General features: G+C 37.9%; 1 protein-coding gene across 11 annotated transcripts in view; it reads right to left on the minus strand.

Moving 5' to 3' along the window:
• Positions 1–12,070: 12,070 nt before the first annotated feature.
• Positions 12,071–25,668, minus strand: part of SCEL (sciellin) — a 134,149-nt gene continuing 120,551 nt past the window's right edge. For all 11 annotated transcript variants that reach the window (XM_066235764.1, XM_066235767.1, XM_066235768.1 and 8 more), the window contains 6 exons: positions 25,299–25,394; positions 23,996–24,067; positions 21,621–21,695; positions 18,271–18,379; positions 15,779–15,881; positions 12,071–14,037 (listed from right to left, as the gene is read on the minus strand). In XM_066235764.1, coding sequence (XP_066091861.1) covers positions 14,021–14,037; positions 15,779–15,881; positions 18,271–18,379; positions 21,621–21,695; positions 23,996–24,067; positions 25,299–25,394 — 472 coding nt within the window. In that variant the 3' untranslated portion in view covers positions 12,071–14,020. The remainder of the gene's footprint in view (positions 14,038–15,778; positions 15,882–18,270; positions 18,380–21,620; positions 21,696–23,995; positions 24,068–25,298; positions 25,395–25,668) is intronic.

The following is a 25,668-nucleotide window of genomic DNA, read 5'->3' on the forward strand; positions in this document are numbered from 1 at the left end:
GAATTGTCAAGGTAAGAACAAAGGTTCTGGCCAACCGTACACTAGCTCATAAAGTCCCTGCCTAAAACTGGCACAAAATTCCTTCTACTCATTTCATTGACCAAAACAAGTCATTGGTGACACATAACTTCAAGGTAACAGTGGTATGCAGTAGTACCATATGACCAGAAGAACAAGAAATAGTGTACAACACTGCCTACTAAAATATATACTTCTATGTAAATTATTTCTGCTACTAAATAAACTAAGGCTAAGATTTACCTTAAATATTTTGGCTGATTCCCATAAATGTTGGCATCTTCTGCTTTTGTGGTTGTTTGGCTGTTATTTTATTGTTATTTATCTTTGGTTTATTTGTAATTTTAAAAATACAATTTTACTTGCTTGTGTATATACATTTTTTTCATCTTTTACCACATGAACTTTATTTGATGAGACATCCTTTATACCTTAGTACACTGTCAATATTTGAAAATGTTCCAAGTATACCTGAATAGTATGTATACATTCTACTTGTTAGGTATATGATATATGCACACATTTAACTTATATAAATAGAGATGTAAAACATTTATCTAAACTTATAGTATTTATCAAAATATACATGTTTGAAATCATATTCCTTATTTTTTATTCAAATCTTGATTATCCCAATTTATTCAGTTTACTGAGTTTTTTTAAATTATCTGTTTTGCATAATTTTCCATTTCTTTGGAATGCTGCTATTCCTTTTTTTATCTCCTTGATAACTGTAAACATACTAAACTTAAAGTCTTTTTAAGTTGGTACATTTATTTTCATTTTGTCTAGAATGATTACATTTCTCAATATTTTATATTACTTGCTGTTTTTCTTAGTGTCAACTTTGTATGTATGTTTGGTAATTTTGGTTTTTAGATCACTTGAGTTGGTATGACTTTTCTTCTTCTCCTTCTTCCTTTTCTCTCTTTAAAGATTTTGTGGTTGCCTCAGCCTAGCCCCAAAGACCCATTGTCCAGAACCATTTCTTCTCTTGCTGCTCAGTGTTCTTATTCCACCGTGATATTAGGAATAATTCAAAGTCAAGTGGTAAATCAACTAAACTAGGTCATGAAGGTTAAGTTTATCCTAGCATCTACCTTGGCTCTTGGACTCTTACAAGTGTAGCAACGGGAAGCACCTTTCTCTGCCTCTGTTCCCAGGAGGGACGGAACAAAGGGGGGGGGGGTAGAGCCCCTTGTCACCCCATCCCACTTCTCCAGCCACGGCCCTGTGACATTGTATTACCCAGTCTCTGCCACACCTGGCACTGAGATGGCAGTCCTGTGGCTTCAGTTTCACATTTCACTTCAGTTCCTGGTCCACAGAAAGGATTTTTTTCCCTCCCATTGTTATATTCTTCGATGTAGAGTCTGGGGGTGACTCAAAGTGTGAACTTTGAATATCATTTTGATAAGAAGTCTATACTTTTTTCTTATCTACTTTTTTAAAAAATCCCAAACTAAACAGTAAATTGACCGCTGCACAGTAGATGACTGTGGGCTCCCACCCCTGCACGTTGCTGCGCCATTGCAGCAGCCTCTCGCGCACCTGGCGCGGTGCACGGGGCACCGTGCATCAGCAGCCTCTGCCCTGCTCAGGGAATGAGGGGAAGCTACAGTGGTTTTAAACTTCTCTGTTACATAAAAATGAGTAAGTAAATTAAATAGAATATTTTCTTATAAAAATTAAGATTAGAAAATTTCCCCTTCATTCAGGTAAGTGATATGATGTTTTATATCCATCCAGACGAGTCAACTGGACAGGGGCTGCAGCTCCCCTCCCTGCTGCTGCCTTCTAGACACATCAGCCTCATAACTCTCTTTGTCACTCACATACTGGTCATCAGCTGGGGAAAGCTGACAAAATGAGGCTGACTTACAAAACAAACAAAAAACAAACAAACAAACAAAAAACACTTTAATATGAGTTGGGTGGATGTTTTAATCTGGGGTAAATAATACTTTTAAAATCAACATCTCGGAATCATGCTTGTGATGGTTTTTTTCTCTCCTTTTTTGGCAAAGAGTGGAATGGAGAAGATAAGGGAGGTTTACATTTAGATTTGTTTTAAATTTTTAAAAAGCTCTTCTTTTAAATTTACCATCTGTTACTTTAGTGCTTCAAAGTGGCTGTGGTAACTGTTCAGGGACACCAGAGAGAACCATGGTATAATCCGGTATGGCTTGACCCCCATTGTGACTCTCTCATGGGGAGAGGCCAACTCATTGTGAGTCCTGTCACATTACAAGAGAGTTTCTCTGCAAATATATTAGCCCTCGGATTAATGCACAGCAGAGATGAGAAGTAGTTATAGACATTCTTGAGACTCATTTGAATTAGCAGGTGCTAATTCTGAGCAGAAAACTGTACCCTCTTCTTCAGATGGACCTCCACACAGACAGTACTTCAACGCTTTTATACAGATCTTAAATAACACCAAGTAAATAGGTTTAAGCCATGAAATTAGTATTTGCTTAAGAAAGAGTGATCCATACTGTCAGTTTTCAAATTTCATCCCTTTCCTAAGAGAACTTTTGAGTTGAAAAATTACTAAAAATATGTTGCTACCAATGCCAAAAGAGTTACTTTGAGACTGTGATATGTACACTGAGGTGTAAAGCAAATAAGAGTTATATTTGTGCCATTGAGAACTAGTATTAGTGGCATGGGAGAAAGGAGATATCCACTAAGGTCAACGAGCTTAACCTATAATCCTGGATTGAATTGACTGGAATATCAGTGCAAATTCATTTATGCTTTTTAGTTAAAAAAAAAAAAAAAGTTCTTTTCAGCACCACCCACTGAAATGGCCCAGAGATATTGACCAGCACAATAGCAATGAGTTATTCTAGTGCATTAATTTTGGTTTTTAATTACCACTTTTCATAAAAAGAGTCCAGGAATCTTGAAAAAGAATGCTGATTGCAGGTCTAAGATAGGGAAAAATGTACTACATGAGCCTGCAACTTTTTATGAAAGCTGGTAGAATTATGTTGAAAGGCCTTAGGAGACAATAGAAATAAGTTCCCATTGTCCAAAGATTAGAGTACTTAAGTGTCAAGAAGAACAGTAACAACTCCCATGGATTAAAACACATAAAATATGTTGAAATCCATTAGTTCAAAATACTTAAATAAATTGCTAAGCACAAAATGAAAGGCATTATGTGCTCCAATGGCAGCAACCAATATCATTTAAGTAGACTTCACATACACACACACCCTCCAGCACCACCAGACCTGAATCTGATCGAATCTCATGTCATAGGAATGTGAGGGCCAAGAAACACGTATAAAACAAAATGAAACGAAAGTACAAACTGCAGGAAACTATGAGACAAGTGACTCGGCTTCTTCTCCCCCCTTGCTTCCTGTTCTTCTCCTTCTCCTTCTCCTTCTCCTTCTCTTTCTTCTCCTCCTCCTCCTCCCCCTCCTCCTCCCCCTCCCCCTCCCCCTCCTCCTCCTCCTCCTTCTTCTTCTTCAACAACAACAACAAAATTGCAAAGGGAGAAAGAAGAGAGATGAAGAATTTACAAATTATAAAAGACAAGAATATTAACCAAATGCAATGTACAGAGTGTTTTGCATCATGTTTCCAACAAACTTAAATAGAGAGAGAATGTTTATAGCATAATTTGGGAAGTGTGAGCACTGCCTGGATATTTGAGATTAAAGAATTACAGCTGATTCGGAAGAAACAATGATGATATTGTGGCATGTTTTAAAAAATGTAAGCACAGTAAGTGTAGTCTAGCAAACATACTATATGAACCATCATTGAACAGACTCTTGAGGCTAGAGGTAAGTGGGCGCAGGGTGGGGATGAAAAGGTGAAGGTAGAAAAGGAAGGTTTGTTGCTCACTTCTGCCAGTAGAATAAACTATACATCCTATTTCAGATTTGGTTTTAGTTTTTCCAGGATCATGTATAAGAAAAAATGAATTGATGATATCATTAAAGCACATGTATAACTAAAAAAGAAAGTTTTTCTCTAGCTCTAAAGAAAGTGTAATAAATCTGCCAGTGGTCTTGAGATCTCTTGAATTTTCAATTGGTGTCAGAAGTGATGATGATTTGGGGGAACCATAAACCATAAGAACAAAAAATAAACAAAAGGAACCTTGAGGCTGAATATTTTGATGCTTACATCTTTTTTTTTTTCTTCCTGTGGTATATATGTCATTTACCCTCTCAAAGCATTATGGAATTAAGTACTTCAGCAGTATATAGGATTTCTTGAATAATTTTGTGTGCACTTGACAACTATTGAAAATTTTTCCAATTTCTGAAGATGTGAAAATCAGAAACACATGTGTTTAAAGTACCTGAAACACAGTTGGTTTCCAGTGAGTGAAAGTTATTGTGCAAGAAAAAAATTATTAATATTGGTACATATATGGTTTGGGTTTCTCCATTTCCACATTGGGATTTAAAGGAGTAATCTCAATCCAAGTTTTTTTGTTTTGTTTTGTTTTTACAACAGTGGTAAATATGGCAAATTTAGGGGCATATAATGGATACAGTTCATATTAAGTAAAATTTTTATTTAGTCCCAGAGTTTTAATTTATAAAGCATCTCAAGTTAAATGGGATTCTATGGAACTGTAAATTCAACGAATTCAACAGTGACACATACACAATACAAAAAGTAACTAGGGAAAGATGAAATCCATACAAATACAAGTTAGGACCACTTATTTTGCAGATGCATGACAAAAATTAATCCAAAATCATAAAAACCACAAGTTAAGTGGAAGTTAGCAGTGTGTCACAGTAATTTAAAAAGTTAATAAAATATGGCCCTGGCCAGTTGGCTCAGTGGTAGAGCATCGGCCTGGCATGTGGATGTCCTAGGTTCAATTCCTGGCCAGGGCACACAAGAGAAGCCACCATCTGCTTTTTCACCCCTCCTCTTCCCCCTTCTCTCTCTCTCTCCTTCCCTTCCACAGCCATAGCTCAAATGATTCAAGTAAGTTGGCCCTGGACACTGAGGATGGCTCCATGGCCTCTGCCTCAGGCACTAAGAAGAACTCGGTTGCTGAGCCACAGAACAATGTCTCTAGTGGGCAATGCATCGCCCCCTAGTGGGCTTTCTGGGTGGTGCTCAGCCAAAGTACATGGGGGAGTCTGTCTCTCTGCCTCCCTTCCTCTCACTGAATAATAAAAAAGTTAATAAAATACAATAAAAGTTAATTTATAAAACCAACAATATTCTAGACAATTTCATGAACAGAGAGATTACTTCCGTCTTGCCATGACAAAGAGAAAAAATATCCATCTTGTTTGAGCCACTGTGTTTTAGAGGTTCTTTGTTACAGCCACTTAGTCATGCCTTAACTTATTTGAAACGTGATACTAAAATTAGTGTGCTATCAAACAGAAGCCAAAAACACATGGTATTGGCTAATTGCTTAGAAATAGGGAATGAGGAAATAAATATTGCAGGCTGGAAATCTAATGACCTTGTTATGTCATGGCAAAATATTTGGCAAGCTTCTCTCACTTACCTTAGCTATGGAGCCCATTATTCTAGAAGCGACTTGAAAAACTCAGAATATTAGTATATGTTTTGTTTTTATTATTTTTTTATTTATTCATTTTTAGAGAGGAGAGAGACAGAGAGGAGAGAGAGACAGAGAGAGAGAAGGGGGGAGGAGCTGGAAGCATCAACTCCCATATGTGCCTTGACCAGGCAAGCCCAGGGTTTCGAACCGGCGACCTCAGCATTTCCAGGTCGACGCTTTATCCACTGCGCCACCACAGGTCAGGCTAGAATATTAGTATATGTTAGCTGCTCCTTGCTGCATTTAACAAGATATCATGAGAGAGATGAAAGAAGGCTTAGTCAGTTTGCAAACATAAATGTTTACATTGTAGTTCTACTCTGTCAGAGATCTGTAATTTAAATTGACTGAGTGGCCTGTGATAGAGGGCTTACCCAAGCTAGAAAAGCCAGTTGCCACTTTATGACAAAGAGCAAGAGATAACATTGTCTTAGAAATCGTGACAGGGTCTTCCATTAAATGCTCTTCCTCAGAAAATAGAAATCAACTCAATTGCAGAGATCCTTTAATTGAAGGAGGTAGGGACAAGCCAAGCAGGGAAGTCAGTAAATAAGAGAATCAACCAACAGAAGAACTATGACCATCCAAGGCCTTTGCTAAGGTTCATATGGAACTAACTAGAAGCAAATAGACTAGAAACCTTTAGTAAGACTCTTTCATGCATTTGTAATACAGTTGAATTCATTTGCTACATTCTGTATTCCATCTTTGATCCCCTGCCCCGACCATCTAAATGAGATTTTTAATTTGCATATATTAAGGTTCACTCTTTGTATTGTAAAGGTCTATGGGTTTTGACAAAAGCATAGTGTTACCAATTCACCATTATGGTATCATGCAGAATAGTTCATTTGTGCTAAAAAACATTTCTTGTGTTTCACCTATTTAACTCTTGAACTCTTAGCAATCACTTATCTAAATGTCTACCGTTTTATCTTTTCCAGAATGTCATATAAGTGGACAAATACAGTATAGAGCCTTTTCCAGACTGGCTTTACTCATTTAGCATTATGCATTTAAAAAGTATCCCTGTTTCTGAAGATTTGATAGTTCATTCCCTTTTACTGCTGAATATCACTCCATGATATGGATGTACCACAGTTTGTTGAGACATTTGTTTATTAAAAGACATTTTGGTTTCTTACAGTTTTTGTTTATTACAAATAAAACTGCTATAAACATTCATGTGCAGTTTTTCATACAGACATATTTTCAAATTCTTTGTTAAATACCTAAGAGCATAACTGCTGAATCATATGGTAAGACTACATTTAGTTTTATTAGAAACTGTCAAAATGGCTATACCGTTTTGGTTTTTTTTAATTTTTATTTTATTTTTTTTTCATTTTTCTGAAGCTGGAAACAGGGAGAGACAGTCAGAGAGACTCCCGCATGCCCCCGACCGGGATCCACCCAGCACGCCCACCAGGGGCGATGCTCTGCCTACCAGGGGGCGATGCTCTGCCCATCATGGGCATCGCCGTGTTGCGACCAGAGCCACTCTAGCGCCTGAGGCAGAGGCCACAGAGCCATCCCCAGCGCCTGGGCCATCTTTGCTCCAATGGAGCCTTGGCTGCGGGAGGGGAAGAGAGAGACAGAGAGGAAAGCGCGGCGGAGGGGTGGAGAAGCAAATGGGCGCTTCTCCTGTGTGCCCTGGCCGGGAATCGAACCCGGGTCCTCCACACGCTAGGCCGACACTCTACTTCTGAGCCAACCGGCCAGGGCGGCTATACCGTTTTGCATTCTCATTATCAATGAACAAGAGTTCCTGTTGCTCTGAAACCTGGCCGCCACTTAGTCATCTCAGTTTTTAGTTTTCAGTTATTTTAATAGGCATAACATAGTATTTCATTGTTGTTTTAATTTGCATTTCCTTAATTACAAATGATATTGAGCATCTTTCGTATGCTTATTTGTAGATCTTTGATTAGGTGTCTGTTCAGATATTTTACCCATATTTAAGTTTTTTGTTTTCTTACTGTTTAGTTTTAAGTTATTCATATATGAGGGACAAGTTATCAGATACGTGTTTTGCAAATATTTTCTCCTAGTCTGTCTCTTATCTTTTCATTCTCTTAACTGTGTTTTTCATGGAGCACAGGTTTTTAATATTAATAAAGTTGAAATTATCATCTTCTTTTATAGGAGACAGAGAAAGAGTCAGAGAGAGGGACAGATAGGGACAAACAGACAGGAACAGAGAGAGATGAGAAGCATCAATCATCAGTTTTTCGTTGCAACACCTTAGTTGTTCATTGATTACTTTCTCATATGTGCCTTGACCGTGGGCCATCACCAGACCGAGTAACCCCTTGCTTGAGCCAGCGACCTTGGGTCCAAGCTGGTGAGCTTTGCTCAAACCAGATGAGCCCACACTCAAGCTGGTGACCTCGGGGTCTCAAACCTGAGTCCTCCACATCCCAATCCGATGCTCTATCCACCGTGCCACCGCCTGGTCAGGCTATAGATAATGCTTTTTATGTTGTATCTAAAAATTCTTCACCAAGCTCAAGGCCATGTTGCTTTTCTTCTATAGTTCTACATTATACATTTAAATCTACAATTTGTTTTTAGTTAACTTTTGCAAAAGATGGACATAAATTCTGTGTCTAGGTTCTTATTATTTTTTTTAATTTTTATTTTTTGCATATGGGTGTTGTAAAGCCAGTAGCCACGGCCACCATCAGAGCCACCTGGCACATGCAGGTTCGCATTTAATTCAGACAGATGGTAATGAAACAACAGAGTCAAGAACTGGAGGGCCATTACCTTTAATCCTAGCTCTCACTGGCAAGCAAGTAAACACATACAGTGGGAAAACACTTCACTTTCCATTCAGGGCTACCAAAGCCATTAACTCATCTGAGTTTTCCTAGAATCAAAGGCCTCACCAGCCTTATTCACCTCTGTTCCCCATCTCCTTCTTTTTGCACAAACTCTACACAAACTGGCTTCTCCTTCAGCACTCTGCCACCTTGGATGCTTCTCCTCTGCAATGCTGATGGCAGGAATCTAACGAGATAGCCCCCTGGTCTGCTTTATTTTATGGTGGAGAAAATTAAAGCCTTTAAGCCAATATACAAATAAGGAAGTCTCTGATATAAAGCCACTTATCTGAGGCATAAAAGGGATTCCTCATAAGAGTGCACCACCCTCCATCATGCAACAGTCAAGGGTGTGGAGAAAAGCTTAGTTTTGAGAAGATCTTAGTAGTAGAAGGATGTTGAAAAGATCTTAGTATTAAAAGGGTGGGAAAGGCTTAGTCTTAAAATTAAGCCTTAGGCTATAAGGACTTTGCCAGCTTACAGCCTGTCTCCCACACCCCATGCAAACTATAAGCAAGCAAATATATACATCATATTTACAAACTTATTTGACTAACAGGTGTCAAATTGTCCTAGCGCCATTTGTTACACCTGTTAAAAAAGACTGAATTGCCTTTGTGTTTTTGTCAAAAATCAGTCCACTATATTTGTTTCAGTAGAATGTAAACCTACTCATGAAAATAATAATATTCAGTATTTTAATGACACAAATATAAAAGGTATAAATAAATTCTACTAAATGTCAATGTTCATTTGATGATGTAAAGTATTAGTGATCCATTACGAAACTACTGTGACCTGTCTCATCCTGCTTCTTTTACCTCATCTCCTTTCACCACCTCCAGCCCCCTGGCAATCTTTCTATTCCTAAACCACACCAAAGCTGCATTTACCTTAGGCCCTAAACACTTTCTAATGGGAGACTTTCAATTCAATCTGCCTTTGTAGGCCTGAAGGAATTTTGAAGCTTATAATCTTTCCTTTTGACTTGGGAAAGAATGTAAAATTAACAAATTGTGACTGTTAAGGAAGTTATACCAAGACCTGAATGTTCCTTTCCATCAGATACATTATTCATATCGCAACAATAGAACGTGTAATGTTTACAAAATCCCTGTGAAAAAGTTTCTCTTAGATCTGAAATGATGCTGCCTAATCTTCTAATGTTTCTATTTGGGAAGCAGATAGGGACTTAACTTTTAGTGCTTTCAATGAGGTGAGGAAACCAAACCTGGCCCACTGATTCCACTCCAGGTTGGGCTGGTTCAGACCCAGATCCACCTCTGACACCATCACCAGAGCTCGCCTGGAGGCTCCCTTTTCCAAGTGGGTGACATTAATCTGAGGTCCAAGAGGAAGCAGCCACTTAGTGTAAATCACCCCATGACAGAGAATTGAAAGCTATCTAAGTACTATCTTAATATTTCTTGCATGAAGAATAAAGAAAGCTTAAAAATTCTTTGACTGACCCTGGTTGGTTGGCTCAGTGGTAGAGCGTCGGCCTGGCGTGCAGAAGTCCCGGGTTCGATTCCCGGCCAGGGCACACAGGAGAAGCACCCATCTGCTTCTCCATCCCTCCCCCTCTCCTTCCTCTCTGTCTCTCTCTTCCCCTCCCGCAGCCGAGGCTCCATTGGAGCAAAGATGGCCCGGGCGCAGGGGATGGCTCCTTGGCCTCTGCCCCAGGCGCTAGAGTGGCTCTGGTCGCAACAGAGCGACGCCCCGGAGGGGCAGAGCATCGCCCCCTGGTGGGCAGAGCATCACCCCTGGTGGGCGTGCCGGGTGGATCCCGGTCGGGCGCATGCGGGAGTCTGTCTGACTGTCTCTCCCCGTTTCTAAATTCAGAAAAATACAAAAAAAAAAAAAAAAAATCTTTGACTGGTCTCTATTTCTTGCAATCTTTGAACTTCCATGCCATTTTGTTCAGAAGAAACAAGAACAAGTTTAGCCTAAAAAACAATCTGATTTTCACCAGTAAGTTAACATCTGCTCCTGGAGTTCTTTCCCACAGGCTGATTCCTTCTCATCATTTTGATCTTATTTCAAATATCAGTTAATGACATTATTTTTAACTCTCCCCCTTCACCTAATCACTGTATTTTATTTTCTTCATGGGTCTTCTTTCATAAAGTGCTGTGTTTCTTTTCAATGGATGAATGGGAAGAATGTATCAAAGAAAATACTGAGGCAAGGCAGTAAAAGAACTTTCCCAGATAGCATTTATAAAGCAATGATGATGTTCAGCTTTGTCTCTTATAGTGAAAAAACTAAAACTATTACCTAATTCATGCATTTGAACATTTCAGTAATATCTCTCAAAAATCATACTTCTCAAGTGGCTGGACAAAGATCCAGTAAATAAGATTCAGAATGGTGCCCACCTTTGTGCTGTGATAAAGTCAACATGCAATTCTCAATTACATACAAAACACTGGACAGTTTTAAGTCACCTAACAAAAGAGACCATCAAAGAATGGGGTAATCAGCAGGAAGAGATTCAGGCAATGTATGAGCTGGTGGGTACATTAGAAAGCCAATAATCTAAACCTCACATTTTAAATAGCAGGGAATAGACCTGTGAGAGAAATGTCTTGCCCAAGTTAATGCAGATATTTATGGGTGCCCCTGGGAACTGTTGAGTAAGATGGAATAGGTAAAACTCTAAAAGCTATTTATTTACATTGTGCCAAAATAAGCAGTAAATTCAGTAGTACTACTCCTTTCCCCAAAATGTCATTGTCAGTTTGCCAAGTAGGAGACCAGTCACTTTTTTTGTTAGAGCTCTGAGTTAGGCTGAGAAGGAAAATGTTTTAAACACTAATGATTTTCCATTGTAGTAAACAAGTCTGTGAGTGAACCATAGTGAGAGCTTGACCATTTCCTCCCTCAGATCTGGTTATAAAAGGAATTGCAATCAGTCAATTAAGGATGTACAGATTATGTCTTTTGTTGTTTTTTTTTTTGTGTGTGTGTGTGTGTTTTGGGGGGACAGAGACAGAGAGAGGGACAGATAAGGACAGACAGACAAGAAGGGAGAGAGATAAGAAGCATCAGTTTTTTGTTGTGGCACCTTAATTGTTCATTGATGGCTTTCTTATACGTGCCTTGACCAGAGGGGAGGGGCTACAGCGGACTGAATGGGCTACTGCAGACCAAATAATCCCTTGCTCAAGCCAGTGATCTTGTGCTCAAGCCAGTGACCTTGTGCTCAAGCCAACGACCTTGGGCTCAAGCTGGTGAGCCTTGCTCAAGCCAGTGACCTCGAGATTTCAAACCTGGGTCATTGGCATCCCAGTTCAATGCTATATCCACTGCACCACCACCTGGTCAGGCCAGATTACTTCTTGAATAAATTTTTATTTGGGGGCCTTTTGAAAAGAAAGAATACCATTTTAACAAGTTCTATTTCTGAAATAAATATATTTCTTCCATCTTTCTGTTTTTAGAAATATATTGTTCTGAAATGATTATATTTCTTCCATTTTTCTGTTTTAGAAATATATTGCCTTGCTGGAGCAATTAATTCTCTTTTAGAGACATCACTTAATTGGCTGCAATTTAAGGAGACCTTCCAAATTGTTTTGGGAATCTGTCATTCCTATGGTGCGAATAAACTCCGACACAATGAAGATGACTTGGCGAATCAAAGCCCTTCTCTCTCCACTCTGCATTTATTCCATTTTACAACAGCTTTTGGTTTGATTTAATATATTATTGTAAAAGAAAGGGTCCATAAACAGCTTCAGAAATGTGAGAAGTATGTTTTTTTTAGTTTTTTAAAATAAAGCATTAGAAAATAGGATACTTTAAAAATGACATTTAAATGATTTTTAATTACTACAAGGCATTGAGATGTTAATAGACATTATCTATCCATCCTTTCATGCCACAATTTCAACTCACAGAAAATTATTTCTTTTGGTCCACTCTGATAGCATGTAATAAAAGAACAATAAAACATATGGCTCAATTACCACTGCTTCTCATCTAGCATGAATTAATGAATATCAAATCATTATTAATTGTTTTTCCTGGCTCCCTGTGGTGGGACCACAATTATAGATTGCTGAATTTTGGTAAGCATTTTGTGTTTAACACTGCAGACTAGTCTTTAAGAAAAGCAGATGCTTAAAATCATTATACAGAAGAATAATTCTTTAAATTTATCAAAATTTGGAAAATACACGATTATCTTTTTTGATTTCTCTGATTTATACCTAGTTTTTTACAATCACCTTAAACTTTCCCCCAAATTTCACCCTCTCTTGAATGTTCCATATGCCTTCCTTCAAGAAGCAGTTGCTATGTACATATAAAATAGTTTATAAGGTTCAATTTCTCAATCTTAACAATAATACCAGTTCCTCAAAACTGGTTATAGAATTTTCATATTCTTAAGAAAAGCTCTTTAGCCCTGGCTGGGTAGCTGGGTTGGTTAGAGCATCATCCCTAAACACAGAGGTTGCTGGTTCAATCACTGTTCAGGGCACATACAGGAGCAGATAGATGTTCCTGTCTCTTTCTCTCTTTCTTTTTTCCTCTCTCACTAAAAATCAATACACAAATTTTTTGTAAATGGATTGCATTTAAAGTAAAAAAAAATGAAAATCTCCTTAAAAATAAAAGCTACAGCACGAGCAGTTAGATAATTAAGTTAACCAATGTGGTATAGCATATAATAAATTAAGATTACTGTAATTGACAAAATCAGTGTCAGTGATTGATATTTATAGACACTCCACAAAAGGATTCCACATCATTGACAGTTCCTTTTATTTTTATAAGCCACATTTAAATATAAAGTGCTCTGTAATATGAATAGATGTAACATGCTAAAGAACAGGCCTTTGGAGTCCATAACCATTATTTTCTCACAGATTATTTATATACCCAGATTTTGAAATGCATGCAAAACATTTAACAAATTATAATATGTAAAATACATGTCAGATAATTTTACCCATTCCCCATTCACATATTCAGATATATTTCTAAAGAGCGAACAAAAATTTGCTTTAGAATAATTTGGAGAGCAGAAAGAGACTTTAGGAACAATTTTCAATGTCCCTCATCTTACAGATAAAAGCACAGAGACCCAGAAAGTTCAAATGATTTTATGAGTTCCATACGACTTATATATGTTATTATCTTTCTGCCAAACGTTATAAGAAAATTTCTGTCATTTCTTTTGCACACGAAGGACACATATCTGCTTTCTTGAGTTTGTCAGAATGTCAATAATGTCTGCAAATCCAAATTCTTAAGAAAACAAAGGCGAGAAAATGAGAAACTTGTTTATAGTAGAAATCATGATCACAGCCTAAAAATGGACCTGTTTAGGGTTGAGAATGCTCACAGCAACCAGGAGCATCATTTCTTTGACATTGGTAACTGAAACCACTTGAATTTTTGATGACTGAATCTAGCCTGATAACAGATGGTTCCTTTATGTACATGACCTTATTGGCAATTAGATTATTTATGCAATAGCAGAATTGTTAATTGTATACAAAAGTCAATCTTCACTGTAAAAGCTTTTCTAAATTGCATATTCTTGAAATAAAAATTTTAATTCCTTAATGAATGCTTTCACTTTGATTTCCATGTGTCAGAATTATTGAATCCACTTTGCTGAAAATTTAAAAGAAAATAACAGTTAGATATGCAAATTCAGTATAAAAATAAACCTATAACTAAAATTTTTAAAACAATCACTCATCAAGGGGGTCATGGTATAGTTAGCATTTTACTTTTTCTTCTACTGCATCCATCACTTTTGGTCATACTATAAATATGAACAATTGATGCCTGGTATTCATATTTATGTCTTGACAACTTAAATTTACTATAAAAAATGCACACGGGGAGGAAGACACAATGAATTCTGAGTCTTTTGGTGGTCACATCTCCTAAGCCATATCATGGACTTCTGGGAGAATGAAAGTTTTTGAGTCATCACCATATACATCAAGGCTCTTGATATAATACTGGATCGTGATAAGGCTGTGAAATTGGGAGGAAAATGGAACATGGGAACTGGCGGGGGGAAAGCAGAAAATAGAAGCAAAGTAGGAGCATAATTAGGTTTTTTCTTGTAACTGATTCTGCAGCCTGATGGAACGTGGGTTTCTTAATATTTTTTCAGAGCATTTCCCAGATGTAGCCTCCCAGTACCTCATTTATATTACACATTTGTCATTGAATTCCATATTTTGGATCTCATTTAAGAATCACAAATGTTGCTTTTTCATTCATCACTCCAAGACATCAGAAACTTGCCAGTCATGCAGTGCTGCTGACCAGCTCCCCAATATCATCTCGGTTATTCTATTTACTGCGAATTAAAAATAAAATGTTGATACTGCCTTTTAAAAACTAATCAAGTTTTATGCGATTTTATTTTACTAATTTATTAGGCACCGTGCATATCTCTTAAGTCAACTTTTAAAGCTTTCATGCTAAGTTTATAGGAAGTGTGAGTTAGAAATGCATATCATCGATGTTTGCTTCTCACGTTGTTTATGCTAATGAAGAGCCCAAATTATAGCAATCTTAATCTTAAACTGATAAAAAATACCTAGATGCTATATTTAATATAGAATTATACATAATCAACTTTAAATTTCCCATTTAAAAAAATTTAAAGGCATTTAGCATAATAATCAAATTAGGTGAACACGTATATTTCAGTGCAAATATAAAAGGTCATTCACCGATATGGACTTCAATTCCAACAATTTGAGCAGGGAAGATTGATTTTTGTTAAGAAAAAAATGGAAAATTTTCTGAAATAAATAACCTTTTTACTTTACTTAGTTGTGTCTGGGTCAGGTCTGATATCAGAAGACAATAAAAATGTTGACTTTTTTTTTTTTACCAAAAACAAAATACTATCATATCCTCTGCAGCTGAATTCTTAACTAAATATAAAATATTTTTGCTTTATTAAAATCCTTCATTTTCAACATTTTTTTTTTTTTTTTTTTTTTTTTTTGGTGGCAGAGACAGAGTCAGAGAGAGGGACAGATAGGGACAGACAGGAAGGGAGAGAGATGAGAAACATCAATTCTTCGTTGCAGCTCCTTAGTTGTTCATTGATTGCTTTCTCATATGTGCCTTGACCAGAGGGCTACAGCAGAGCGAGTGACCCCTTGCTCGAGCCAGCGACCTTGGGCTCAAGCTGGTGAGCCTTGCTCAAACCCGATGAGCCCGCGCTCAAGCTGGAGACCTCGGGGTCTCGAACCTGGGTCCTCCATATCCCAGTCCGACGCTCTATCCACTGCGCCACCGCCTGGTCAGGCCATTTTCAACAATATTAAATGCTCATTGATATTAGCAAAAGTGATAGTGTCTTACAGAGCTTAACACTTACCCACAACTTTAGAGTAGCAAGGTTCACAGTGTATTGTCTTTCTATAAATCCAAATACTGTCTCCCGCTTGCAGGTTTTCCAAAGACCGTTTGCATATTTCACACTAAAGGAAAAAATACATTTAAGTTTACATTACAAGTAAAGTCTAGATTCTTAGAGTAACATGATAGAAAGCCCTTGTAATTTGTTCAGTACTATTCTCCACATTAACACTCAGATGAAGCCTCATGAGAACCCTCAGAGAAAGTGAGAGTGTACTTGTCTAGGATCCACATGCAGAACTTTTTGAATACATTCTCATAGCTTCTCTCTGCTATGTTGGTGTACATTTCAGGGCATATCTACCACTGAAGTCTCTACTTAACTTACTATAAAGTAGATATAAATGTTCAAAAATTGGTTATGACAAGGACAAGATCACCACTTGATATCTCAAACAGAAACACATAGTGCATTTATTACTTGTTTACTTAAGGTATACACACTGGACATTAAGCCAGACAAATTTCTGACTTACATAAGGCTATAGGGGAAAACTCGCTGTGAGTTGTGTTGGTAGGAAAGTGTTGACATTTGCTTTAGACCTTTGTTCACTGGAGCAAATTCACTGTTGATTGGCTGACTTGCAAGCATGAGGCTATCACTGATTGGTTGGCTTTCAGAGGCAAGTTCATTGAAGCAAATTATCATTGATCAATTGGACATGTTTAAAGATTCTTTATTCTCATGGCTACAGAATAATCCATCTCTTTCTATTAGTATGGGGGACATTTTTATTCTTAGCAACATTTTATAATTAAATTAACAATGAAAATAAATTAGCCAAAATATAATAAATGGAAATTATTCAAATTTTTCAAAAGCAATAACCAGGAGAATTTTCTTCGCTTAAAAAAGTTTTCTGCAGGCCCTGGTCGGTTGGCTCAGCGGTAGAGCGTCGGCCTGGCATGCGGGGGACCCGGGTTCGATTCCCGACCAGGGCACATAGGAGAAGCGCCCATTTGCTTCTCCACCCCCCCTCCTCCTTCCTCTCTGTCTCTCTCTTCCCCTCCCGCAGCCAAGGCTCCATTGGAGCAAAGATGGCCCGGGCGCTGGGGATGGCTCCTTGGCCTCTGCCCCAGGTGTTAGAGTGGCTCTTGTCGTGGCAGAGCAACGCCCCGGAGGGGCAGAGCATCGCCCCTGGTGGGCGTGCCGGGTGGATCCCGGTCGGACACATGCGGGAGTCTGTCTGTCTCTCCCTGTTTCCAGCTTCAGAAAAATACAAAAAAAAAAGTTTTCTGCATACTAATTTTAAACAAAGAACTATAATCTTTTTTTATTGAGTAAATTGAAATAACTAAAAAAATTTTATTTTTTCATAATTAAACAATTATAACATTTCCAGAATAGATTTTATATAGTATTCTATTTACTATGGTATAAAATCAGATTTTATTTTTTGCTCAAAATGAGGCATCATATTTCTGATTGCTATGTATCACTGAAGCTAATTGGAGGAGATGCAATCAGTTGTCAAAGTATTACAGCTACTTAACTGAATTAGGTAACTTCCATCAATTATAGAATGTCAGCACAGAAAGAACCCATAGATTTAGGCAAATCATTCTCAAACTGGCTGCCCATTAGACCTATCTAAGGATAGCTTTAAAATACCTATGCCCAGAAATCATCTCTGAGATTTCTGACTTAATTAGTGCTGGTCCCAAGCATTCTATTTTTCTCCTAACCTGCTCAGATTATTATAATGACAAGCTACAGTCAAGAACAAGTCTAGTCAGTTTCCTCATTTTCAGGTGAGAAAGCTGAAGCCAAGCTAACTAGGTGACTGTCCGAAAGTCACACAGCCACAGTTAGTGACAGAGTTAGAACCCGAATTCAGATCTTTAGACTCCCAGTTCAGTGCTCAACCAGTTACACCAAACTCTGTAATGTTAATCTACCCAATGTGAGAAGTTAAAGCAATGAAATATAAAAACACAAACTGTCAAGCACTCTACTATGTGGGCCTTATTGTTATTATACTAAGCCACAATGAACTATCATCAAACATGCTCTCAAAAGCAGACTGAGTTTCAACAATTGTTAAGCCTATCGGTCCTACCTTCACGATATAAGGAGCTTCTAGCTTTTTTTTCTCAACAATTTCTTTTCCTTTTTGGACTTCATTATATATTTTATATAATGCATGATTTATTAAAATGTTGCAAAAACTTTTATAAAGAAAAGAAGTGTTTATCTTTTTTAGGTTTAAATCTCCAGGGTAATAGGAATGAATGTGTCAGTAATCAACTCTAAGCCTAAAGCCAAGATAGTAATTATAAACCTCTGAGGTTAGGCTGCAGAACTCTGAGAAATATCTAAGTAGTGAATTATTAATGTGAATGAGAGTTTTTCTGAAAGCTTTAACTTCGTCTCATGTATTTCATTAAATAATTATATTCCAGGCATTATGCAATTTTATATTTAGTTAAATAAAATAAACATATCCTTACCTTGAAGCAAGTGGAATGGCAGCAAATTTGTAATTCATCTAAAATCATTTTAGTGTTTGTGCCCAAGGGTTTTCTGCAGTAAGTGCACATATCTCTTTCAATGACAGACCTATAGAGATGTAAGCAATTAAAAATAACTTTGTCATCATACAAAAGACAGATGTATTCTCCATAAAATCATGTGGAAATGATATGTTAATTTTGTTGATACTTTAGGAGACTGTAAAAATCAAGAAAAAAATTTACTTATTCTAGTGAGAGAATTGATTCATCTGGTTACCTCAAAATAATATCAAAACATTAACACAAAGGAAAATCTCAATTATTAATTCATTAGCAATCAAAAGTACATCTGATCAGGGCAAAGAGAATTACAGTTTCCTAATTAAACTAATTCATAAGTACCCCTTGAAGCTCAAAGAGAGTTTTCAATTATTAATTTACATATATCATAGAAAAATTATACTGTAGATTAATATAAAATTTAACTTTCAAAACATTCAATAGGACAAAAATAGAAATCCACTCAGCAGTATGCTAATAAATTCATAAATGATGGGTCTGTGGTGCTCCAGATTCTAGGGTCTAGCAACATTCTCTCCTATGACACTCTCTTGGTGTCATTCATTATAAGACTCAGAATACTGAGCTACTTTTTATGACACAATTGATATTCTCCAATATGATATAACACCCCTCCCAAATTTGATGAAGAAAAAAGAGTTTTATTATTTACTTTGGAAAAATAATGTTCAACATTTCCAAAAGACCTTGGGTCACACCAGAGTTTTAAGAAAAGCCAATAACTGTGTGATTCTTTTCCTTTAGGAAGATCTTAGGAGTGTTTTAAATAGCACCTTGAGGACTTTACTAGTTTCAGGGTGTTGGCATGCAGCCTGAAATTTCCAGAATTGGTGTATAATGGGGTGGTGACATTTAAAAAAAACCATACTTCTATAGTGCTATTATGCTTACTATGCATAGTATATTTTCCAAACACTTTGTGTATATAAACTCACTCATTCTCCATAACATCTCTGAGAAGCAGAAACTATTGTTTTTATCATCATTTTACAGAATAGGAAACTAAGGCATGGAAGGTGCCTATCCGGCCGTGAGTGAGTGGCAGAGTGTGAATAAAGGCAGCATGGCCCAGAGTCACTGTGCCACCTGTGGGCTTGCCCATGAGGATGGCCGGGCTCACTTTGTTAAAATGAACTAATCATACCCAGGAGCCACAATCCTATCATTCAGCCCAGGACAAGAAGCAGAGAAGATGGAAAGTGGAAGGGAGGAGGGGTGGGAAAGGAAAGGGATTGGAATAGATAATCTTGTCTTATTTTACATGTTCAGTAAATTCTAGTAACTTCTAACTAACCCTTATGAATATAAAACAATTTTTTCCTCTTATATATGGATTATTTATATATATATACATACATATGTACAGATACACTTAAATGTCCCATGCAAGCACTACAAGAGTAGACAACAGGCACTCTCTATCATCTTTGCATTCCAGAGGCACTAAGTTAGGAGCTGGAAATATAAAGAAGAGACAATCTCCTCCAATGAGAAGCTTTCTGTCCACTAGGGTAGCCAGGTGTGTGATTTGGTGATCATGGCATCTTATAGACACGTAAATAGAGTTAGGAGAGCACAGCCAAGGGAGCAACTAATCCCTACGGTGAAGGCAAGAAAGGCTTGTTGAAAAAGTGTCAGGTGAGTTACAGTTGAAAATCAAGGAGCTCTCAAGGTGAGCTCAGTGAGGTGGGGAGAGGCATGAAGGGGCTCCAAGCACAGTGAACAGGCTGTTCCAAAGTGCTACACAGTAAAGGTGTCTGGAGTGACTGAACAGGAGTCAGTATGCAAGAGCAGGTTCTGAAAGCCCATAAACAATGTGCAGAGGAGTTAGTCTTTATCCTGTAAAGTGGGAAGCCACCTTAAATGGGATTAGTGTGCGTAGGGAAGAACTCTAGGGTCATGGCTCATTTTAAAGAATAATCAACAGGGAAAGATGTTTGACTGGCTGGTCTTAACAGAAAATTGACTTTTGCTCTGATGACTAAGAAACATTTCAAGGACCACTCGAGGAACAGGACTGAAATTCTTCATATTAAGAGCAATACTTTTGTGAAGTATGTTTTCCTTCCTTAAGTTAACAGTGAATATATGAACCCAGGGAAAGCTCTGATGTTGGTGTTCTTATTAAAGTCATACTGTTAGTCAAAGATCTTTTCAAAGTATTAGGAAGAATCTAGCCCCGGTATTTGGCTACCTAGGCACTATTTGTATATAATGTATACATGACTTCATTCTTCAAAGAGCAAAGCCTCAAGATACACAGGGAGCACTGGTAATGGGCAAGATTTTATAAAAGTGACTGAAAGGGAATATGATTTTGATGCTTGACGCATCCATGTTTCCTTTAGCAAACAGAACATAGGTTCATTTTTTTTTTTTCGGAAACCATTTATTGAGTGCCATGTACTGCATTAGAAAATTAGATTGTGCATAAAAATATGTCTTTACCCTCAATGAACCTTATTTCCAGTCCCTTCTGAGGGAAACACCATACGTAGAATATCAGACATTTGTGTTACAGCTGGTTTCCAGCGGTTAGGATAAAATGCTAATGATTTATGTTCATTTCCTCCACTGAAAATATGCTGGCCACGCTCTCATCACTGTCATCTACGTGTCGCACTGAACATTAAATGGTAAAAGATGATCACCAATAGCAAAAGCCTGGGGTCAGTTTACTAGCACAAAACTGATATTCATTGTAAACCCCTCCTGGGAACTGAGTGTGGACCCAGAGTGGGTCATAGCAGCATATCCACGCAGCTGTTCGTAAGGTGAGACGGCTTTGGAAAACCACAACGAGGGAGGGCTGAGGGCACAGTCTAGGGCTGCAATGAAACTTAGATTCTAATAATGTGGCAGGACTGGGGACTCCTGGGAGTTGGCAACAGGAGGGGCCTGGCCTGGGAGGCAGCTGTACGGCACTGAAAGCTCTATTGGAATAAAGTGCATTAGCAGCAGCCCGAAGCCCAGGAACAAATTCCTGGATGCAGAATTGGTGTATGTCACACACATACAGAGTGGGGCAACAGTAGGATTACAGCTGTTCATATGGAAAACAATCCAGTAATTAATAAATAATCATACAAGAACAGACTGTGTGCTTCACATACACACAACTGTAAACCTACTTTTACCCCACCCTATATATAATAATCACCATCAGAGCACCATCTCCAAGGACAATAGACAATAATAATATACATATAAAATACATACAAGTATGGTATATAGACTTTTATATGTGGGAATATAGACACACTTACCTGTCTGAAGTCGAATAAACAGTTTGTATGTATCTTCGAGAGACATTCTCAGGATAGCTGTCCTTTGGTGATTTACTAGAAACAACACAAATGGGCATGTGAGAACTGGGTTACCACTCTAGTATTAATGTGTATACCCGTATGCAGGTGAGAAAGCACACACACCCTCTCATGCAGCCTTTTTATTATATTCTTTGTGATGTTACAAGCAAGGACAATGTATAAACTAATACTTTTTAATCTGAAGAAGTATTGATACACAAGCCACTCCCAAGTTGATATAAGCTGACATTGATATAAGTCAGCTGACATTGATATAAGTCATTAGTCCAGTAGTTAGGATAAAATGCTAATTATTTAAATGATTTCAATTAATTAAATGATTTAAATCTAAAGTTGAAATTTGGCCCTGGCCGGTTGGCTCAGCGGTGGAGCGTCGCCCTGGCGTGCGGGGGACCCGGGTTCGATTCCCAGCCAGGACACATAGGAGAAGCGCCCATTTGCTTCTCCACCCCTCCCTCCTTCCTCTCTGTCTCTCTCTTCCCCTCCCACAGCCGAGGCTCCATTGGAGCAAAGATGGCCCGGGTGCTGGGGATGGCTCCTTGGCCTCTGCCCCAGGCACTAGAGTGGCTCTAGTTGTGGCAGAGCGATGCCCTGGAGGGGCAGAGCATCGCCCCCTGGTGGGCAGAGCATCGCCCCTGGTGGGCGTGCCAGGTGGATCCTGGTCGGGCGCATGCGGGAGTCTGTCTGACTGACTCTCCCCGTTTCTAGCTGCAGAAAAATACAAAAACAACAACAACAAAAAAAAAACAACAAAAAAATAAAGTTGAAATTTACACTGGCACCTCGCTCATTGATTGACCAGATGAGAGCTGTGGGTGTCTGACATAAAGGCAATGCATGCAGTGAGAGCGAGAGTGAGCACATTCACACACGCACCAGTAAGAAGACTCTTGAACTTTTACACGAAGCTATAGAAATTTTCATTGAAAACATCCAAGAAAGAGTAGTTTAGCATAGAAGCAAGAAAAAAAAAAGTGTAATTTAAACAAGTCCTTTTTGTCCCCTTTCTCAGTTTGCTCCAGTTTGGAAACGTCACTCTCCCCTGGAGACAAATGGAATCTGTCATGTGCGAACCAACTGGCTGCTTGTAATTGCTTCCCAAGTACAGATGCCGCCTATGAGTATATTGGGACTGGAAGCAATATGTCCCTATTATTGCACAGTGTGAGGGATAACTCCACGGCCCTAATTTGGGATTTTTTTTTTTTTAAGGAAAAATCTCTTTCCCTCCAACCAAACTGCCCATTGGCAGACTGCTGTCAGAAATAGCATCCATTTTATGGAACACGTAACCCATGACACTAAATAAGAATTTGCACATATTTATGCATCACATGTATATTATTACTGCCACTTTATTGATGAGGAAACTGAGACAAAGACGTCAAATAGCTTTGCCAAGGCCACATGTTCAGTAAATGACAAAGATTTAATCCTGAGTCTGATTCTAGGGCCTCTGTCCTACACTGCACGGTCACTGTAGATTTTAGGGAGAAATGAATTAATCAGAAAAATCAAAGTTGGGAGGTGCATTTTACAAGATGAATTATATGTAGGGTTGAGAAACCTTTTTTGGGGGGGATGGTTGCTCACCTTCTGACACTGCAACTACTGAGTTCCCTTGAGTCTCCTCCCCCTAGAAGCCCTCCCAGATGCTCTGCTCTTTGGTCTCTTTGAAATGGGTTCTGATTAACAGGTGTCACCTACATCTGGATTTGCACGCCCCACCATTGCAGTACCACACAGTTAGACTCATTCTTGTTCTTATCCCCCTTGGAAAGGAAATAGATTGTGCATCTTTGACCTTGGTTGACATATTTCTCAATATCCATCACACAACCAGCAGACTTTATGGGATAATAATTCCCTGTAATTTGGGCTAGACTATAGCTATGAAAAATTACACTCCTTATTTCAGATAAGAGGTAAACAATAGCAGATGGAACAAACCACTTAATTAAAGGGCAACTCCAAATTAGCACCAAAATTTTTGTGTGTTTTATAAAACTAACTGTAAACATATAGTCACATTCTCCCATAAACATATACAAAAACTTACAAATGGCTATCCTGTTATGTGCTATGTTAAATATTATTTGGTCCACCAAATGACATTTTATGATTATTTGACAACTACTTAATATTGGAAACATTATAAATAATTACATACCTAGATTCCAACATACTCTTAAATGGTCTTCTATTTGAAAAAAAGCAAGCATAGCTAAAATAATGTCATTTCTTCTTACACATTGAAACAATCATTTCAAAATTATAAATGTAGCAAAATATTTTAAATAAATTTCCAGTACCTATTTTCCACATATGTTCTCGTGTACACAACGGTATCCTTCGGTCCTGTGGGACTGGTGTCAGCATTGGAGCTAAGAAAAACTATTTTACTTTATGTTTAAAGTTTATTTACAAAAATAATTAAAATAGCAAGGTTATTACTCAAGCCAATGCAAAAATGCTATGTTACTTTGAAATTATATAACCTTTGACATATTGTTGGTCAAATAAGTTTGTAAATATGATATATATGTTTGCTTGCTTATAGTTTGCACTGGGTGTGGGGGACAGGCTATAAGCAGGCAGGGTCATTATAGCCTAAGGCTTAGTTTTAAAACTAAGCCTTTCCCATCCTAAGTGACTTTGTATCAGAGACTTCCTTGTTTATATATTGGATTAAAGGTTTTGATTTCTACACTATAAAATGGGGCAGAGGAGCCCATGCTGGTAGAGAGCAGAGAAAGGCCACGTGGAGGAGAGGAGAAGCAGCCAAGATGGCAGAGTGCTGAAGGAGAAGCCAGTTTGTGCAGAGTTTGTGCAGAGAAGGAGATGGGGAACAGAGGTGAATAAGGCTGGTGAGGTAGAAACCTTTGATTCTAGGAAACTCAGATAAGTCAGTGGCTTTGGGAATCCTGAATGGAAAGAGAAGTGTTTTCCCATTGTGTGTATTTCTTGCCCGCTGAGTGCAAGCTAGGATTAAAGCTAATGGCCCACCAGTTCTTGGCTCCATTGTTTCATTACTGTCTGTCCAAATCAAATTCAAACCTGTATGGACCAGGCGGCTGTGATGGTGGCAGTGGCTACTGGCCTTACACATATAAACATTTAAATGGTATTAATCCATTTCTGTAAAATTTTCTTGTCTCCCATTTGTTCCTCCCTTCCACTGACCTGGTTTACTTCCAGAATAATCGTACGAAAATTGGTCACTCACAAAATCTGCTATACAACATGAAGATTATTTTGAAGATTTGTGTAATATGTTTTAGTATTTATTTCCCTAATGTTCCATTCATATTTCTAAACAATACTTGCCCCATAAATCTCAAACAAAAATGGACCTTATCTAAATAAAAATAAAAATAAATGCTTTTTTTTAAATTGTAGAGATTTTAGGGCAAAATTGTATTTTACACTTTTCTCTCTGGATCTCACACCTTACCAATGACCAAAGTGTTAACTCAACAGCTTTTTGTAAGCCTGTTTAGCCACTAATAATATTAGAAATTTCTGTATTTCCAAAGAAGGGTCAGGTTGTATATGTGATGTTTATTAAAAACAGAACAGTTCTATCATTTGTTTTATAATTCACCTAGGTAATACCTGAAATTCTTCCTGCCTTCATAAGACTGGGCAGTGGTTCTTCTGGTGGATAGGCTATGTAAAGCATCAGTAGATCCACTGACTTGGCCACCTCGCCTGAAAAAACAAAACAAGTATTTGGTACTTAAAATCAAAGCCACTTAGAATTTTTACATATTAATATTTTTTATTAAAATTCTGTTCAAGTAACATGAACCTCTTTATGTTTGCCTGGCTTCTGCACAGGTACACAAATAGTGTACATGTTCTTTACTCTCCACAGAGATCACTGTCATACCATAAAGGTCATCTCTATATAAGTAGGTGATACGTTATCTAGAGCTAGGATGGAATACTTTTCATTAGGGCAGGCACCATCTCAAATTAGTCC

Source organism: Saccopteryx bilineata, chromosome 6 (assembly GCF_036850765.1).
Source record: "Saccopteryx bilineata isolate mSacBil1 chromosome 6, mSacBil1_pri_phased_curated, whole genome shotgun sequence".
In the NCBI taxonomy this organism is placed as follows: Eukaryota; Metazoa; Chordata; class Mammalia; order Chiroptera; family Emballonuridae; genus Saccopteryx; species Saccopteryx bilineata.